This window comes from Athene noctua, chromosome Z, assembly GCF_965140245.1.
Source record: "Athene noctua chromosome Z, bAthNoc1.hap1.1, whole genome shotgun sequence".
In the NCBI taxonomy this organism is placed as follows: Eukaryota; Metazoa; Chordata; class Aves; order Strigiformes; family Strigidae; genus Athene; species Athene noctua.
This window is the reverse complement of record NC_134077.1, coordinates 18,208,104-18,225,525: the sequence shown is the minus strand read 5'-3', so window position 1 is coordinate 18,225,525 and position 17,422 is coordinate 18,208,104. Positions and strand designations below refer to the sequence as shown.

At 39.0% G+C, this 17,422-nt stretch overlaps 1 protein-coding gene across 3 annotated transcripts in view; it reads right to left on the bottom strand.

Annotated features, from left to right (window-relative positions):
* PARP8 (poly(ADP-ribose) polymerase family member 8) overlaps positions 1–17,422 on the bottom strand; it is a 129,330-nt gene that overhangs the window by 61,154 nt on the left and 50,754 nt on the right. For all 3 annotated transcript variants that reach the window (XM_074931365.1, XM_074931364.1, XM_074931362.1), the window contains exon 3: positions 1,475–1,512. In XM_074931365.1, the coding sequence (XP_074787466.1) occupies positions 1,475–1,512 (38 nt within the window). The remainder of the gene's footprint in view (positions 1–1,474; positions 1,513–17,422) is intronic.

Sequence of the window (17,422 nt, the reverse complement as noted above, 5' to 3'; positions counted from 1 at the left end):
CAGAGAATATTATTAGGCTTTAGAGCCACCACAGTCACTCAGGCTTGCAGGCTATCAGGGCATGCTGCAAATAGCATTTGTAACGGAAGTTTGAGGCATATCAGACAGAATAGTTTGCCAGGAGATGAGATCTCATGTGCTGTGGGTGTAACTGCTGGTTCAGTGATTGCCACTTAGTCAGGGATTTCCAGAGATCAAGTTTTGTGATGTTTAATAAAACAAACTGTTAATAACATACAATGAAGATTCTGTTCAACTGTTTGTCCCTCTGTTCATTGTCAGGTAAATGGAGTAATCAGTAAATCAAGTTATCGCTGGTACGACTGCGTGTACTATGAATCTCAGTCTCTCCCCTTACTACATGTTGAAAAGGCTATTATTAGTAGCAGTCTTCCCTCCAGTTTTTATCGATAAAAAAACCCATCTCTCATTAAGTTTGTTATTATTATTTCACATAATCCATTGTATTTAGCATCACTGTTGATGTCGATTTCTCTCTATATCTGCTTCAAACACACTGGTGTTTTGGACAGACTGCTTATCAGTGAAGATCAAAACCTCACTTCTTCAGAGATTCTAAAAGAAACAAGAAGTATTTCCTTCAGAAATATCATAGAGATGTTATGGATAAAGATCAAAAAAGGCCAGAGGGTTGCATATCATTCATGGTACTTACACTATTAAATAATCCCAGGTGCAAAATACACAATGTGGTGCAATCCAGGAGTAATACCAGGTACCTTTACTTGCACAGTGCCTGTCTGCCCTCATCCTTGCTTCCCTCTCCTGTCTCTGCTTACCACAGTGCCACGTGAAGTATCTGTGCAGTAAATCAGGGAAATAAGCTAGCTGAAAACTAGCTTTTGCTCTTGCTTGGTTGTCTTACATATGAGTAACTCCCCTCATCTAAATTGGCCACACAGTTACACAAAAGCTTTTGCCAACCCAGTTCAGTGTAAAAGGGAGGCAGGACTGAGCAGCTGGGAACAGCTTTGCAAGCTTACGTTATCAAAGACATACCCATACACAAACCCTTGGCTCCAACAGACTCTGAGAAGCATCAATACAAGTCTACAGGCTTAACTTGAAGAACGTGAATAGTCTCATTAAGGTCTAACGCAGAAGTGCTTTGCTGGCCCCATGTCAGACTGCTCAGCCTCTTAAAATATCAAGCTTTATCTACCAAAGAGGAGTTAGGCACTTTCTCACTCCTATCACTGTTGGCTGCAGACACGGAAAGCATCACAAGTTCCAGTCTCTGTAAACTTGTGAACCAGGTTTTCTCACCCTGACCTAGCTGATAAATGAAGCCTGAAAAGGAGAAATGACTGTGAAAATAAACTAGCTCATGGAAAATGATTAGCACAAGGATGTGCCTGAAAGACATCAACACCCTTTCAGACATTCTCATCTGAATATAGCAAATTGCAATAACATGCATATGTATGTCATGGACAGGAATGTTGCACTGTACCTGGGTAATCCTCAGAGACATGCACTGAGTAGGATACACTGTAAAAAAGAAAGAAAAAAAAGAAACAGAATTAATAACAACATTAACTGCTGGCATAACATTTTTTCCCTGCTCCTGTATTATTTTGTTTATTTATAGGTTTCTGACAGTTTCCAGGACAGAAGGTAACAGCTATTTCAATAGCTTTTGAAGCACTCAGCTAAAAAAAAAGTGACATGGCCATTTCGAAAGCTTACTTTGCTAAACTGGCACATCCCGATTTCAACCTTCTTAAAAAGAATATCATGACTGTATTATATTTACTTTAGAGTAACATTTCACAATATCTGTACTTACACTTTAAAAAAAAAAAAAAAAAAAAAAAGTTGCTCTGAACACTAGAACTAGAAAAGCTCAGTTTTTCCTGCATCTGGTTCCTGGGGTTGACTCAAGACTCTGTAGGAAGCCTTTCTCACTGGCTGGGGCACTTCTGTATGTTCCTGTAGTCTCAGCAAAGGCTCTGGATGGCTTGGGCTCCTTCCTCTCATCAAAACCCCATATTTGTAACAGTTGTGGCAATCTTATTTGATATCTGTACCTCTTTCTCAAGCTGAGTTCAAACCAAATTTGAAAGAGTCATGGTCACGCTAAAGGGTAGCTTTACTACATGGACTACCTGAATCTGTTTCATCAGAAAACAGTCATATAGTCACACTGACCTGGTCTTTCAGCTCAGTTCACATTTGCTTTCCCTATCTCCCAGTGAGATCTCCACTAAATTCACTGCTGAGAGCAGGACAAATGGGCATGATGGTCTGGCTCAGTTATTGATTTTTTTAAGGTTAATGTGCATCTTCATTTTGCATTAAAATCATTCAACTCCGCAGCATGCTGAAAGCCTTCTGTTGTTTAATTCATGTTCTTTCCAGTCCTAAATCCTATAAATTGTATGTGTCAACTTACACATTTAAAAAATACATGGCACATGTTCATGTCTGTAGTGAGTTAAGCAGACAAAGGCAGAATGGCACAGTCCTCAATACACTTTGGTATGTTTTGTACATTGCTGAAAATTAATTCAGTGGATCTGTCTAAATTACATGAATACAGCTTCAAGGTAGACTATAAAATAAAACCATGTATGTTTGGTTTTTTTTTTTTTCCTCTCAAGGACTGCTGTTAAACAAGCTCCACTTTCACAATCTAATGACTTGTAGGAGGCAATCAATACAAAAAAGTATGTCCCTCACACTTTCTTCCATAAGTCAATCGACTACCGCCCAGCTCTGTCACCTTGTTTTGCACATCATGTATTCTAGCATAATGCACTTTATGTATTTTTTGACTAAGAGGCAAAGATGCCTGTTTCTTCAACAGCTGCAAATGTTCACATAAATTGAAGCAGAAAGAGTGTATATTACAGCTGACAACAGATTTAGCCACACAACTCTTGATAAACTCAGTCAAGCCAGAATTAAATCCCATCTCTGTGTAAATTCAACATTTTGTGATTTTTCTCTTTTAATTATTTTCAGACATTTGGAACAGGCAGCACCTGTATCCCCTCATCTTGGAGCATTTTCCTTAAAGACTGGGGTATTTAAATCCTATTAATCTGTCACAGCATAGAATATCGCTATTTTAAGTAGGGAAATATTCCAAAATAAGGCAATGTTACATCTCACTGAAGTCATGTGTGGAGAATTTTGCCTTGTGATGTGAAAAAAATGCCAAAACAGAACCCATAAAAAAACCCCCATGAAGTTAACTAAGGGCCTGTTCTTAGCAAAACCCACCTTCCAGATGTGTTTATAACTATGACTTCTTCCTTTGACTATTAAGAGGTACTTCAGATTTACTTTTTTTGACTGGCTGCTTGCACACCTCTTTGCTTCCTCCCTTACTGATGTGTATGGGTTTGCTCGATTATCATTATATAGAATTATCTTCAAGTGTATACTTTTATTCCAAGAAAAGAAAAATCTAGAACTCCATATTCTACCTTAATAAACATCTCAATCCAATTTAAAAACTGCAGCAAAGCAGGGAAATTCCAGGCATGTATAAAAAATTCTTCATATGGAGAACAAGAACAGTAGCTGAGCAAGTTACAGAATTTCCATCAGTGCAGAGATTCAAAACTCAACTGGATAAGGCCCTCAGCAACTTAATCTAACTTTGAAGCTGGACTTGACTTCAAAGTTAACATCTACTTTGAGTAGGAGGTCGACCAGGTAGTCTGCACCACAAGGCATCCCCCCATGTAATTATTCTATGTGCATAGGTGCAGAAACCCTATGAAAGTGTGTTGCTTTTCCTTTTTCTTCATCATGTTGTATCTGTGGCAACAGCAGCTGTGGTGACGTTAAATGGAAACTAGTAAAAAAATATACTGTAGGTTTTGTGAGACAGACCTAAAATGAAAAGATTCATGACGATGAAGATTAGAAATAGTCTCAAACAGATCCTGTAATGACTGTAAGCAAACTCAGGGTCTGATCCAGAGTCCACAGAATCCAGCAGTGGTCTCACTAATAATGACGAATATTATCAAACAGGAAAAAGGAAAGGTAAAAATCATGTAAAGTACAACTATTCTGTGATCCCAGTAATAAAAAAGTCCCCTTACAGAAAAAAATATGTCTCTAAAATCTGATGTCACCTCCATCTGAAAAGCATTAATAGAAAATCTATCTGCCAAACCAAAATTAAATGGTAGCATGTTGGAAATGGTAATGGAATCTGATAAGCCTGAGCTGCCACTTCAGAGGAAAGTGTTTAAAGGAGATGTGAACCAAAGATTAAATATATAAGTATATAAGTAAATATGCCTGAAAATAGGATATTTACTTCCAACTGAAAGACCAATAGGTTTGATTAGAAACACTACTGAGTCAGTTTAAAAAACTGAACAACCTTAGTTTAGTCCTTGACTCTGCAGAACTAATAGTTTACTATGCTGGGTGTGTTTAATCTGGAACTATTTACATTATAGTTCCACCAACCTCCCCCCCCCCAAAAAAAACAAAACCAAAACCAAAACAAAACAAAACAAAACAAAAAAAAAAAAAACAAACAACAACAACAAAAAACCCAAACAAACAACAAAAAACCCCACATGTTCACTGCATGCTGGGACCTTTGAGCTGCCATCTCCTCCATGTCCCCAGATCTGTGTATTAGGAGAAGTATTAGTGATTATGCCACAGAAAGCTCTTGTGGAAACAGACTTTTAGATAACCCATTCCTCCAGCAAGTATTTAAACTCATACACGGGGAAAATAAATGGCTTGTTTGAGCCCTTGGAAAGAGGTGGTGGTGCTTTGCTTGGACTTGTAATCATGCGTTAGTTATATGCAGGCTATGGACGGCAAAAAGCAGAAATAAAACTACTGAACAAAACAAAACTTGATTTTGTGTCTCAGCTCTCCCCTGTGATTGTCACACAGGATCACATTTTGGCACATTTTACTGTACTCAGGATAAACTGCTTCCTACTGACTGTGCACCTGATTTCTCACAAAACAAGATATGTCAGTCTAGCAAAGATCTCTTTAGAGGCTCCTGTCCTTCAGCCACCCAAGCATTTTCCCAATGACTTCAGTGAGATTTAGAGCCAAGGCAGAAACACAGGACTGTGATGGCTTACAGCACCTTAAACAGCACAGACTTCAGTGAAGATGCAGATGTTCAACAACTCTTAGTGTTAAATCCTCTCAGAGCCAAAGAAAGCCTTTACTGAAGCAGCTTTCTTATTTAAGTACTCAGAAATGCAACTGGAATTAATTTAGACTTGACCCCCACATAGAAGTACAACATGATTATTCCAGTGAGGGATGTGATTTTTCCTTCTGGCAATGAAGTTCCTCTGTACAATCCTATTGCAGTTATATTGCTGTAAATACTGCTTATAGCACTGTAATTTATTTCCATTCCCATAAACACATTCTAACCAGCCAACCATTGTCTTTTCTTGTTCAGTTACATTGCTTTAGCTACGGGAACATAGTTAAACTCTTGGGTGTAAACAAAGCCTCAGTGATGGTGTTACTTCTGTTTTATTCAGCTTAGACCCTCCACTGAAGGCATCCTACAGTACATATATTTCTTGACCCTTAAGATCAGACTAAGCTTCATACTAGAAATAGTCTACTAAAATTTTTGTTATTTAACAAACAGTAAAGCACCATATGAGAAATTAGTGAGAGCTGTCATGTTTCACTGCTTATGAGTTTTTAATGTAAACTTATTGCTTGAAATAATACTAACATGTAGATCCACAGCCTTAACTTAGTAATAATTCTACTCACAGGGGACTCCTTGCAAGCATTTTCCAGTGTATTTTAACCATATCTGTTCCTTCAGAAAGATTATCCTGCAAAGTTTCATCTGCATTTGAGAACTAATTCATCAACTAGATGGGGATCCACCACATAGCTATTTTTCAGATTAATCTGTCCCAGTTTGATACAGAACAAATAGATTCACTTGCATTTGACATTACTACAATTTACCAAAGGTAGTTAAAAAGGAGTCCAGAGTCCAAACTGATTATACTACCAGGCAAGATATTATCACAAAAGTGGATCTATGGAACAAAGAAAAAAAATCCATGAAAACTGAAAAAGGCAACAAACCAAAAGTTACTGTGACAAACAGGGCAGATGTTGTAGTAGGAGTCTACTATAGGCCACCCAACCAGGACAGAGAGATGGACGAGATATTTTATAGGCACTTAGGTGAAATCTCACGATCGCTTGCCCTTGTTCTTGTGGGCGACTTTAACTTCCCAGACATCTGCTGGAAATACAACACAGCAGAACGAGACCAGTCCCGGAGATTCCTAGAATGTGTGGGAGACAACTTCCTGACGCAGCTGGTGAGTAAGCCGACCAGAGAAGGTGCCCTGCTGGATCTCCTCTTTGTGAACAGAGAAGGGCTGGTGGATGACGTGGAGGTTGGAGGTTGACAAGGGCAGAGCGATCATGAAATAATAGAGTTCTCTACTCTTAGAGAGGTCAGGAGAGAGCTAAGCAGGACTGACATCCTGGACTTCAGAAGGGCTGACTTTGTCTTGTTTAGGCACCTGCTTGAAAGGATACCCTGGGAGACTCTCCTGAAGGGCATAGGGGCCCAGGAAGGCTGGGCACTCTTTAAGAAGAAAGTCTTAATGGCTCAAGAGCAGGTGGTCCCCGGTCTCTAAGAGAAGCCGGAGACAGAGAAGACCACCCTGGCTGAACAGGGAGCTTTGGCTGCAACTCAGGGAGAAAAGGAGTTTACAGCCTTTGGAAGAAGGGGCTAGCCACACACAGTGATTACAAAGAGGCTGTGAGGCTATGCAGGGTGGAAATCAGAAGGGCTAAAGCCCAACTGGAAATTAATTTGGCCTCTGCAATCAAGGATAACAAGAAAAGTTTCTATAAGTAAGTCAGTAGCAAAAGAAAGTTCAGGGAGAGTCTCCATCCCATGCTAGATGCAGGAGGAAACATGGTAACAAGTGATGAGGAGAAGGGTGAGGTCCTTAATGCCTTCTTTGCCTCAGTCTTTAATAGCAAGGTTAGTTGTATTGATGAAATCCAGCCTCCACAGCCAGAAGACAAGAGACTGGGAGAACGACTCCCCTGCAATCCAGAAGACAGTCAGTGACCTGCATTGCATAGACATACACAAGTCCATGGGACCAGACGGGATACACCCGAGGGTGCTGAAGGAGCTGGCTGGGTGCTCGCCAGGCCACTTTCTATCATTTACCAGCAGTTCTGGCTGACCAGGGAGGTCCCGACTGATTGGAAATTGGCCAATGTGATGCCCATCTATAAGAAGGGTCAAAAGGATGATCCTGGAAATTACAGGCCTGTCAGCTTGACTTTGTGCCTGGGAAGCTGATGGAGCAGCTCATCCTAAACACCATCATGCAACACATGAGGGACAACCAGATGCTCAGGCCCAGTCAGTGGGTTTATGAAAGGCAGGTCCTGCCTGACAAACCTGATCTCCTTCTATGACAGAGCAACCTGCTTATTGGATGAGGAAAAGGCTGTGGATGTAATTTACCTTGACTTTAGCAAGGCTTTTGACAACATTTCCCACAGCGTTCTCCTGGCAAAAATGGCTGCTGGAGGCTTGGACAACTGCACACTCTTCGCTGGGTAAAAAGCTGGCTGGATGACCAGGCCCAGGGAGTTGTGGTGAACAGAGTTAAATCCAGTTGGCGGCCGGTCACAAGTGGTGTCCCCCAGGGCTGGGTTTTGGGGCCACTCCTGTTTAACATCTTTATTGATGATCTAGACGAGGGGATCGAGTGCACCCTCAGTCAGCTTGCAGATGACACCCAGTTGGGTGGGAGTGTTGATGTGCTCGAGGGTAGGGAGGCTCTGCAGAGAGACCTGGACAGGCTGGAGCCATGGGCTGAGGCCAACTGGAGGAGTTTCAATGAGGCCAAATGCTGGAGGCTGCCCTTGGGCCACACCAACCCCCAGCAGCGCTACAGGCTTGGGGAGGAGTGGCTGGAGAGCTGCCAGTCAGAGAGGGACCTGGGGGTGTTGACAGACAGCTGGCTGAACAGGAGCCAGCAGTGTGCCCAGGTGGCCAAGAAGGCCAATGACATCCTGGCTTGTGTCAGCAATAGCGTGGCCAGCAGGGACAGGGAAGGGATCTGACCCCTGTACTCGGCACTGGGGAGGCCGCCCCTCGATTCCTGTGTTTGTCACTACAAAAAGGACATAGAAGAACATGTCCAGAGAAGGGCTACAAAGCTGGTGCAGGGTCTGGAACACATGTCCCATGAGGAGCAGCTGAGGGAACTGGGGGTGTTTAGTCTGGAGAAGAGGAGGCTGAGGGGAGACCTCATCGCCCTCTACAGCTCCCTGAAAGGAGGGTGCAGAGAGCTGGGGATGAGTCTCTTTAGCCTAGTAGAAAGCGACAGGACAAGATGGAATGGCCTCAAGTTGCACCAGGGAAGTTTTAGACTGGATTTTAGGAAGCATTTCTTTACAGAAGGGTTCTTAGGCATTGGAATGGGCTGCCCAGGGAGGTGGTGGAGTCCCCATCCCTGGAGGTGTTCAAGAGTAGGGTCGATTTAGAGCTTAAGGATATGCTGTAGGTGGGGACTGTGCTAGGCGAACAGTTGGACTAGATGATCTCCATGGTCCTTTCCAACCTAGATGATTCTATGATTCTATGATTCTAAACCACATTCATAAAAGGAAAATCACCAGCTTCACCTCTTTACATCAATTTGTAAGATTGTTTCCGATACTTTGAACTTGGTTTTACCTATCACAGTACACAAACTCCAGGATCAGATATGCATCCTGAAGCCACAACAGAGATGCTGGAGCTGAAGTGTATGTCTGGAGTGTATCTTCCCTTCAAATTCACATTATCTCAACTCTATGCCACCTATAGTTTCTCTCTAAGAAAGAAATTCTTTAAACTGAATTTCCAGCTGTTTTGCACAGCAGGAACAGCATGAAGCATCTGGCACAAGTCTAAGATTTATGCCTATGGAACAGTTATGACAACTCAACCAGCTCTGTCCCATAGCAACAGCTGACTTACTGCCTTATTAAGTGTGGAAATTGTGATCAAGTTTCTATTACAGTTTTAGCTGTCTCTACTACAGCCAGAATTCCATGTGCTAATGTTGTAGCTTGTAAACTTGCAAAAAGGAAAAAAGATTTTTTGTCATGTGGAATCTTACAGTAGTCAATCTATAACAAGATACAAGAAAAAAAGGACTTTCTAAATCTTAATGCATCTGGAGCTACAGAATTCAGAAAGGATTTTTTTTTTGTTTACAATATCCAAAATTCCAGATCTAGCTCATCAATGAAGTAATGCAGGATGCACGAAACTTGAAGAAAAATACTAACCTGAAGAAAAATACTAATATTCAGCAAAGTAAGCTATGGAGAAATATATACGAATAAATGCTACTGTGGGATTAATTATATGGCAGGGTCATCTAAACAAGTTGGTGAGCTGAAGAAAAGGTTATGAAAACTTGGTAAGAAAAATAAAATTATACTGGTGAAAACATTGGGCCAACAGGCCTTTTTAATGGCCTGTATAATATTTCCGATACAGACCCAATGTTTTTACTCTCTTCTAAGTGAGGCAGTAAGAAGGAGTAAACTCAAATTGAACAGACGCAACTGTAATTGTATTCTTTTACCATTTTCTAGCTATCAAGTCTCAAAATTGTTGCTTATCTTCGGCATCTACATATAACATGCCACAGTAGAACAATATCTCATGAATGTCCACCAATTACACATAAAATATTCCCATTCCCGTCTTCACTCCTTTGCTTCCTTATCTTTGCAAATACTTCCAAATTCTTCAATGGATTCCTACTACTCTCACAACCTTTAGCCTCCTCTTCTACTTCAGTAAGACCACCATTAGATCCTGAAGCTAGACCCTTCATATTATTTTCTTTCTGACCAGTCTTTTTCCTCAAATAAAAGAAAAATGGTTTGAAAAGGATTCCAACCACAAACATAGGCCACTCTCTTTTCTAGAAAGTGGTCTGAGATCCAGTTTGAAACCTAACAGTTTGTCAATAAATCATATCACAAATACAGGGTGAAAATTGTGATTTTCAGAAGACATTCACATTCCGTTCCTGAAATATCTGACCTTTGAGAACTGGTAGGAGATGAAGGCATTTAGTTGAAAAACTAGGTAGGATATTTACACAAAAAAATTGTACTTAACAAGAAAAAAAATCCCTTTTATTTTTTTTTGTAATTTCCCTTATTTGAATTAGGAAATTCTCCAAAGATAATTACAATTCAAAACTAATAGTTAAACACACTGCAAAAGGCTTCAATGTCAAGTCTTTCTTCCAATTTGTACAAAGATGACAAGCATGCAAATAGGAGCAGAGAAGACCCAGCAGTCATCAACAGCAAATTTCTACGGCAAAAAGATGTCTTCTGCTTAATGGACACCTTCCAAAGTCACAGCCTGGAGAGAACCATTTTGTTCTATGATGAAAACAGAACAAACAAAATAACTATAAAAACAATTGAAAAATTGTTACTGTGTTACAGCTAGGACAACAAAACAATGCAAACTCTCCTTTTGGTGTTCCACTGCCACAACCATGAGTGAATGATAAATGTTAGGTATTTTGACAATTTATATGAAGAAGTAAATTAGCAAAATACTTCTTCACTTGGTATGTATGACTACTGTGCTATAAAACACTCTATTATCTTCCAGTGGAGCTCTTAAAAAAAATGCAATTACACTGCAGGAAAAATAATCTTGTTCCTCCACTCTGGAGCTTTTGAAAGATTCCATCCCACCCAGCACACATCAGCAAAGGAAGTACTCCAGTGAAGCTCATATTCAGAAATATAGATAAAACTATGACAGCATTCTGAATTTCCTTATCAGGTAAATTTTGTAATCTACTATTGCTAGCATTCACAATGTCTTTAGTAAAAAATATGGAGACTTTAAAAATTTATTTCTAAATGTACATTTATAATAATACAGTGTACATTTTATATATTGCAAATCACATTTGAGTGAAGTAAATACTATTAGTCCATACAAATCAGCAAGTAATGCATTCCATTCATTCATTACACTTTTAGAATACAGTCCCAGTAATGTGACAAAAACGTAAATGGAACTGAAAAAAGTTCCCATTGTGTAAAATGCTAACCACAAAGTGACATGCATCTCCAAACAGACACTCGAACAGTAGCGAGAATCATGTGAATTAGAAAAAGAGAAGACAGCACATCACATGACATGGTTCCAAAAATAAAAGTTTTAATAAGTTTTTAAAAGACAAATAAATGTACAAGCTTTTTGCTCTTTCACACAGTGAAATAACTATTGAAGCACAGGACTTGTGCTTTTTTTTAAGCAGTGAAATAAAATCTGATGTCATTAAATAAAATAACAGTTACTGAAAAACAACCTTATTATCTTCTAGAAAAGAGAATCAGAAGTCTCCACAAAAGAGACAAAAATTAAAAGGAGGTGGAGATAAGTTTTCATGCACATATTAGCACAGGTATGGAAAAAGTGACTGCAAGAATAATCTCATTATATTATAAATCTACTTTCTTTTCTCTTACAGAATTTAGAACTTGAATGAAATCCCTCTGAAGTTCAAGAAAGTCTTTAGTACTTTACAAAGTTTACAGGAAATTTGCACAGAAAATATAAGAGTTCTGGCCCCTACTAAACTCCTAGTATTTCTAGAAACAAGCACTTAAATCACTTTCATAAAAATTTCAAGATGTATTCCAAAGGTGTAAATTTTGGTGAGCACTTTTTTTCTTTTTTTTATATATTTGCAGCTTGCTGTATAACTGGACTGTGAACCATGTCACACCCGTGATATCTTCTGGATTTCTGATTAAAGCAAGCTTCATGGATTTCTGAATGCTTTTGAAGTAACCTTTAAAATGTTTTGGATGTGCATGTCTGCATCTCAGCAATATGCTTTCAGATATACAGGCCACCTTAAATCTCACACATTAGTTCAATGAGTTTCTGCATCCCTTGTGATACAGTAACTGACGACACAGCATCGGTCACAGATATTTTTTGCTGATAGACAGAGCCAGGTGCTTGCAAAGAATTTAAATTTGTCCACACACTCCTTTCACTATTCATCAGACCTCCCCATGGCGCACCAGCATTGATATAGAAAAGAATGACAAGTGACTCTGAGTAATCTCTTCCTCTGGATGTCGGAGAATGCGTGTGTGTAATGACATACAGAAAGTCCCAGGTACATCTATTGATGACAAATAAGCACCATTCCAAAGAGAGATGAGGAGTGTCAATGTGTCAAAAACGGCACTGCTTTCATTTCTTGATATAACCTGGAGGAACAGAGGCGCTGAGTCCAAGTTATTATATGTTTACATTTGTCACTGAGAATAATTGTGCTTCTGGGCCTCTCATGCAACCAAAGTGCATCTGAATCAAATGGTGAACTTTACTCTTAAAGGCCCGCTTGATTTAGCATGTTATTCAAATAAAGAGTAATCAGAACACTGCAGCTCAACCATTTCCCTTTTGCAAAGCATCTGATGAAAAAGGAACGGCAACTTCTAGTAAATGCACTGAGGTCTACAAGATTAATTATCACTCCAACAAACAAGGACACTCCTAAAAATAAAAATAGGACTTATGAAATAAGAAATCAAGGACACTTGGGGGGAAAAGAAGTGTGTACTGTGTGTCATTCTAGAAAGAGTTACATCAAAATAAGCCAGATTGTCCACAATCAGACTATAGCAGTATCAGATCATTTCAGCCAGAACTATAAAAAACACCTCTTCTTGTAGTCATCCTTTCTGACGAAGGTCCAGCTCCCTTCCCTCCACACAGATACTTTTTAAAGCTCTCTTCCATTTTCTTCTTTCTTGTCACTGATACCACTGGTTTGAATTCTTCCTCCATCCATGGGGACATTAGCTCTTCATCTGCTTTCAGTCTTCCCTGGGACACAGAGAGCACCTAACAGGACAGTAACATCTTGACCCAGCTCAGCTGCAGCCGGAGCAGCATATATGACATGATCATAGCCTTTGGGCACCTTATTTCCATAGCTGACCCCATCTTTTTCCACTATGTGTTTTCTACAATGACTACTTTTTTTTTTTTTTTTTTTTTTTCAGGAAGAAGGTTTTATTTCTCTTCAGATTTCTTCTTTTTGTTTTGGAGTACTGCTGTCAGAAGCAACGAGTTAAGAGTTATCTTAAAGCCATGAGGTTTTGGTCCACATTGTTCCTATTGGACGGCTGTTCCGAGGCTCTTGTCGCTGTAATTCTAGTAACTCAGTTCTCAATTCAGAAGAATTGAACAGAAACCCCTTGTCCAAACCCTGTATGAAGCTCCTGTTATGTCATGTTACGATCATGTCATGTTACTATCTTTAAAAACAAAAATAAAAGAACAGAAAAAGAAACAACTATGGTCCCAAGGCAAAGATACAAGGCAAACTGCTAACCAAACAGTTACAGTGATCCAAGGAACAGAAGAGAGCGTCTTGTCATAGGAATTTCTACCCGACCATTTTAGCAGGTAAATCCAGCATCTTACTAATTATTAAAACCAAAAATAAAGCCCATATAAATCCCTAGAGACATCCACTGTTTAACTTCATTGCATCCCTAACAAGGACAATGGCTCCTTTCCTTTACAGGCAGCATTTGCAAAGGAGAAAAGTCCTAGGCATCCTTCCTAGACCACTACACACATTAATTAATCAGTTGGCATTTTTCTTGTTTATCTAATGAGGTGTGCAACAGCCACTGCTGTTTAGGGAAAAAGTAACAAATTTAAATACTATTTCCCTTCGTTCTTTGAGATATCTCACAGAATTCAAATTTTTCCCTTAGCCCTGCTTCCTCCCACTCCCCATAAAGTCCCAATACTTCTTCGTAGAGCTGAAATACTGTATTTATGGAGTAAAACTATTTTCTTCTATAAGTTCCATACATACAGCTTCCATTAACATCAGTACAAACTCCATATATAATTTCCAAATATAGAATTTAAATGTCAAACTATAGTTTTTAGGAATATTCTAAACTAAAAGTGCATTTTCTTGCACACATTCAATGTAACAGAATCCCACAGGGCAAGATTTTCAATAGATATTACCTATGAAATTGCCCAGCACAGGTTATTCCTAGTGATATAATGCATTCACATAATTCAGGACCACTGGCATAACAACAGCCAGTTATTTATCTACTGCTTACAGATATGCAGAGTCTCCTGGTCAAATCGGTAAGGTGGTGTCCAGCAGCTCTGAAAATTATTAGATTATGATACACAATGGATCCATATCCTGACCACATTTTAATACAAGGCCACAATTGTTGTTCCCTATTCCTATGCCACACAGCTGCAGGGATTGCTTGCAAACCTGAGGGGTTGGCTCATCCTGCTGCCCCATTACACTAACATGGTCAAAACCACACTGTTTTCTGTGGTCAGAGACACAAGAGGATGTGCTATGTGAGTAGCTGCAATGCCAGCAGTGTTAGCTTCCTCAACACAAAAGACCCAAGAATTACAGTGATGTAAGGGACAACATCAAACACAAGAGCAAGTCAAACTCTCACCCCTGGACCCTCACTGAGATACCTGTAATATCTGTGCCACTATACCACAGTCATGAACAGCATGCACTCATGAACAGCAAATAAAATGAACAATTCAGTACGAGATGACAAGAAAAGATTTTTCTTTTTCCCCTGTCTTTTCAGATATGACAGTTTCAGTCTGAGGGCCCAGGTACATTTCAAACACAACATTCAGTCCTGGGTGTCCTTAGCATTAGAAAGATGTCAGTAAATTGAGGAAAGTATAGGAATCATCAAGAAACAATCACTGATCTGTCAGAACACACCAGCGACAAAAAAAATTTAAATGGCTTCAGACAGCTATGTACATAGAGTACGGCAAATCAATGAACAGGTGTGGTAGGAAATGTGATGACTGCTGAGACATATTCCAGAGTGCAAACATGAAGATGGATATTCTATTCACATGATGGCCCATAGGAAAATGGCAAGCCATATTCAGGTGAACTCAGAGCAAAAAGTATAACCTGGCTGAAAAACAGAAATGGAGAACCCCATTAAACAGTGAATTAGTGTCCCAGGGAAGGGGCAGAGGGCTAATCACATAGCCATTTAAAGTCAGGATGGGAAAGGAGCTTAAGTAAAATTAATGGAAAAATTTTCCATTGGCAACATTACTAACTAGTATGTTTCCCATTGCTAGCTTCTACGAGCTATGAATGAGTAAAATGCTACTTGCCTTTCTCACTAGTAGCTCAAAGTTGTAGGTTGAATATGACATTGATGACTCCCAATGTGACTCACGGAAAAAAATTCAAAGCATATCCCTGTACTATATTTAAATAGTGTGCAGAATAATAGCAACAGAGAATTTCAGTTCAAGTATTTTTTATGCAAATGAAGTAGCAGCATTGGCTAAGATCTGAAACCATCTTTTCATGAATTTTAGGTGTTCCTGAATATCACACACTCCGATTTCTTCTTCATGATGGAATGCAATAGAAAGCATATCGCACTATTTTTTTTGCATTTAAGCGTATTTAGTAACAGATCATCTATTAAGGAACAATTTCTAAATACATGGGCTGTTCTTGGGCCAAAAAATGCTTCTAGAAGCATGACTGCTCACAGAATATTAATTTCATACTATACCCAAACAACCATACCTGGATATAGTCCAGCAGACATTTCTATAGAAAATGCTAAGCAAACTATAGAACAAATAACAAAAGATAATTTTAGTACCCTACCCCAACATTTAGCTAGATTTTGAATACCATTTTAATTTGTAAAGATACAATTAAAAAAATATCTCTCCACTAGCCTTAATTAGATCTGTCTTCTCAAAAAACTAATTACACCTCAGATGAAGCACTGGTTTAGGAAGCCCCTGTATTCTTGCAAAGGCAAAGGTATTTCTATTCCCAGCTGTGTTACAGTGACTTGCTGTATGCCTCCCAGTGAGAAAAAATACACACATTTTCAAAAGGCAATCAGTAACTACAATGCTTTATAGACACTGATTTGCCTACTGTTCATGTGTGCTGAACCCCTACATCTCCAACAGAAATCAGCAGCAACCATCAGCAGTTTTGAAAAATAAGGCCTTGTACTCCAGATTTAAAGAATAATTAGGCTACAAAAATTGTGCAGAAATAGCAGTTAGACATCTAAACTGTTTATATTGCCTCAAAAATCACATCAGTATGTACCCACCATATAGATATAGTATATTATCCAAAGGTATAAAAATGTCCATTTTATCATGAATTTCTATAGAAATTTAGGTATCTCAAAAAGGATTTGGCTACCTAAACACTTTTGATAAGGCCAGCATGTAAATACCTTTGAAAAACTGGTGAAATAAAATTCACGCTAGAATACTTAAAATTGGTACATACTTTTCAAAATACACGATAAAATCCTGGCTCATGAAATTCAGTAGGCAAAACTCTCACCGACTTAAAAAAAAGGTGAAGGTTTACCCTTGTTTTAGCTTCTTCATCAGCAAATCTGCAATCAAAAAAATGTCAGAAATTATGTATTCCCTTCATCCCTTCCTTACTCCTTGCTCTGTCTGTACAGTTTAGCACACTCGGCCACCAAAATGATCACCAAAATTTGGAAAGCACCCTGAACATGGGAAACAACCTGTAAGTGCTAAGTTTTGTAATCAGATGTTCTGTTAAATATTTCCAGTAAAGGTAGAGACTGAAAGTAAACATGGGCAGAAAACTTCAGTCTTCTGCTAACATGAGATTAAAACCAGTAACTCTTTCCCTAATACAGAGCTCTTAATCTGAAGATTTCCTCAGAGCCTTTAATAGACAGTGATATGAAGACTAACATAAAGAAAAATGAGATGATATAAAGAGAACAAAAACTATTAACCTACAGAATGAAAGAAAAAAGGATCAAACACCAAAGAATAACTCATCCGTTCTTGAAGTCTAACTGACACCACATGCACTTCAGTGACTTGAAGAACTGTTAAGTCAGCAGTGCCCCACACTGCAGAGAAAGCATCAATGGAAGCAGTAATGCAGCTGCAAGTGCTTGACACCCTGTTTACTGAGGCCATTATACTGAGAAACCTAAATATAGAGATTAAAAAATCTGATTCAGACATCTACATCTTAAAATCGAGGCCATTTTTACTAAGATCCAAACTGCCTTCTTAGGTATGTCAGGATACATAAAACATATATGGCACTGGGTAACTGAACTGCCAATAGTCTAAAGTAGACAGAGTCAAAATAATGTAAACATGAACACTTGGGAAGATTATTTTTTTAGTTTGAAAATTGGGTCTCAGGTTCTTCCTGAGGGAGGAGAGTTCACAAAGAAAAACCTTCAGGGAACACTGTCCCAAGTGGGTCAGGATACTGCATTT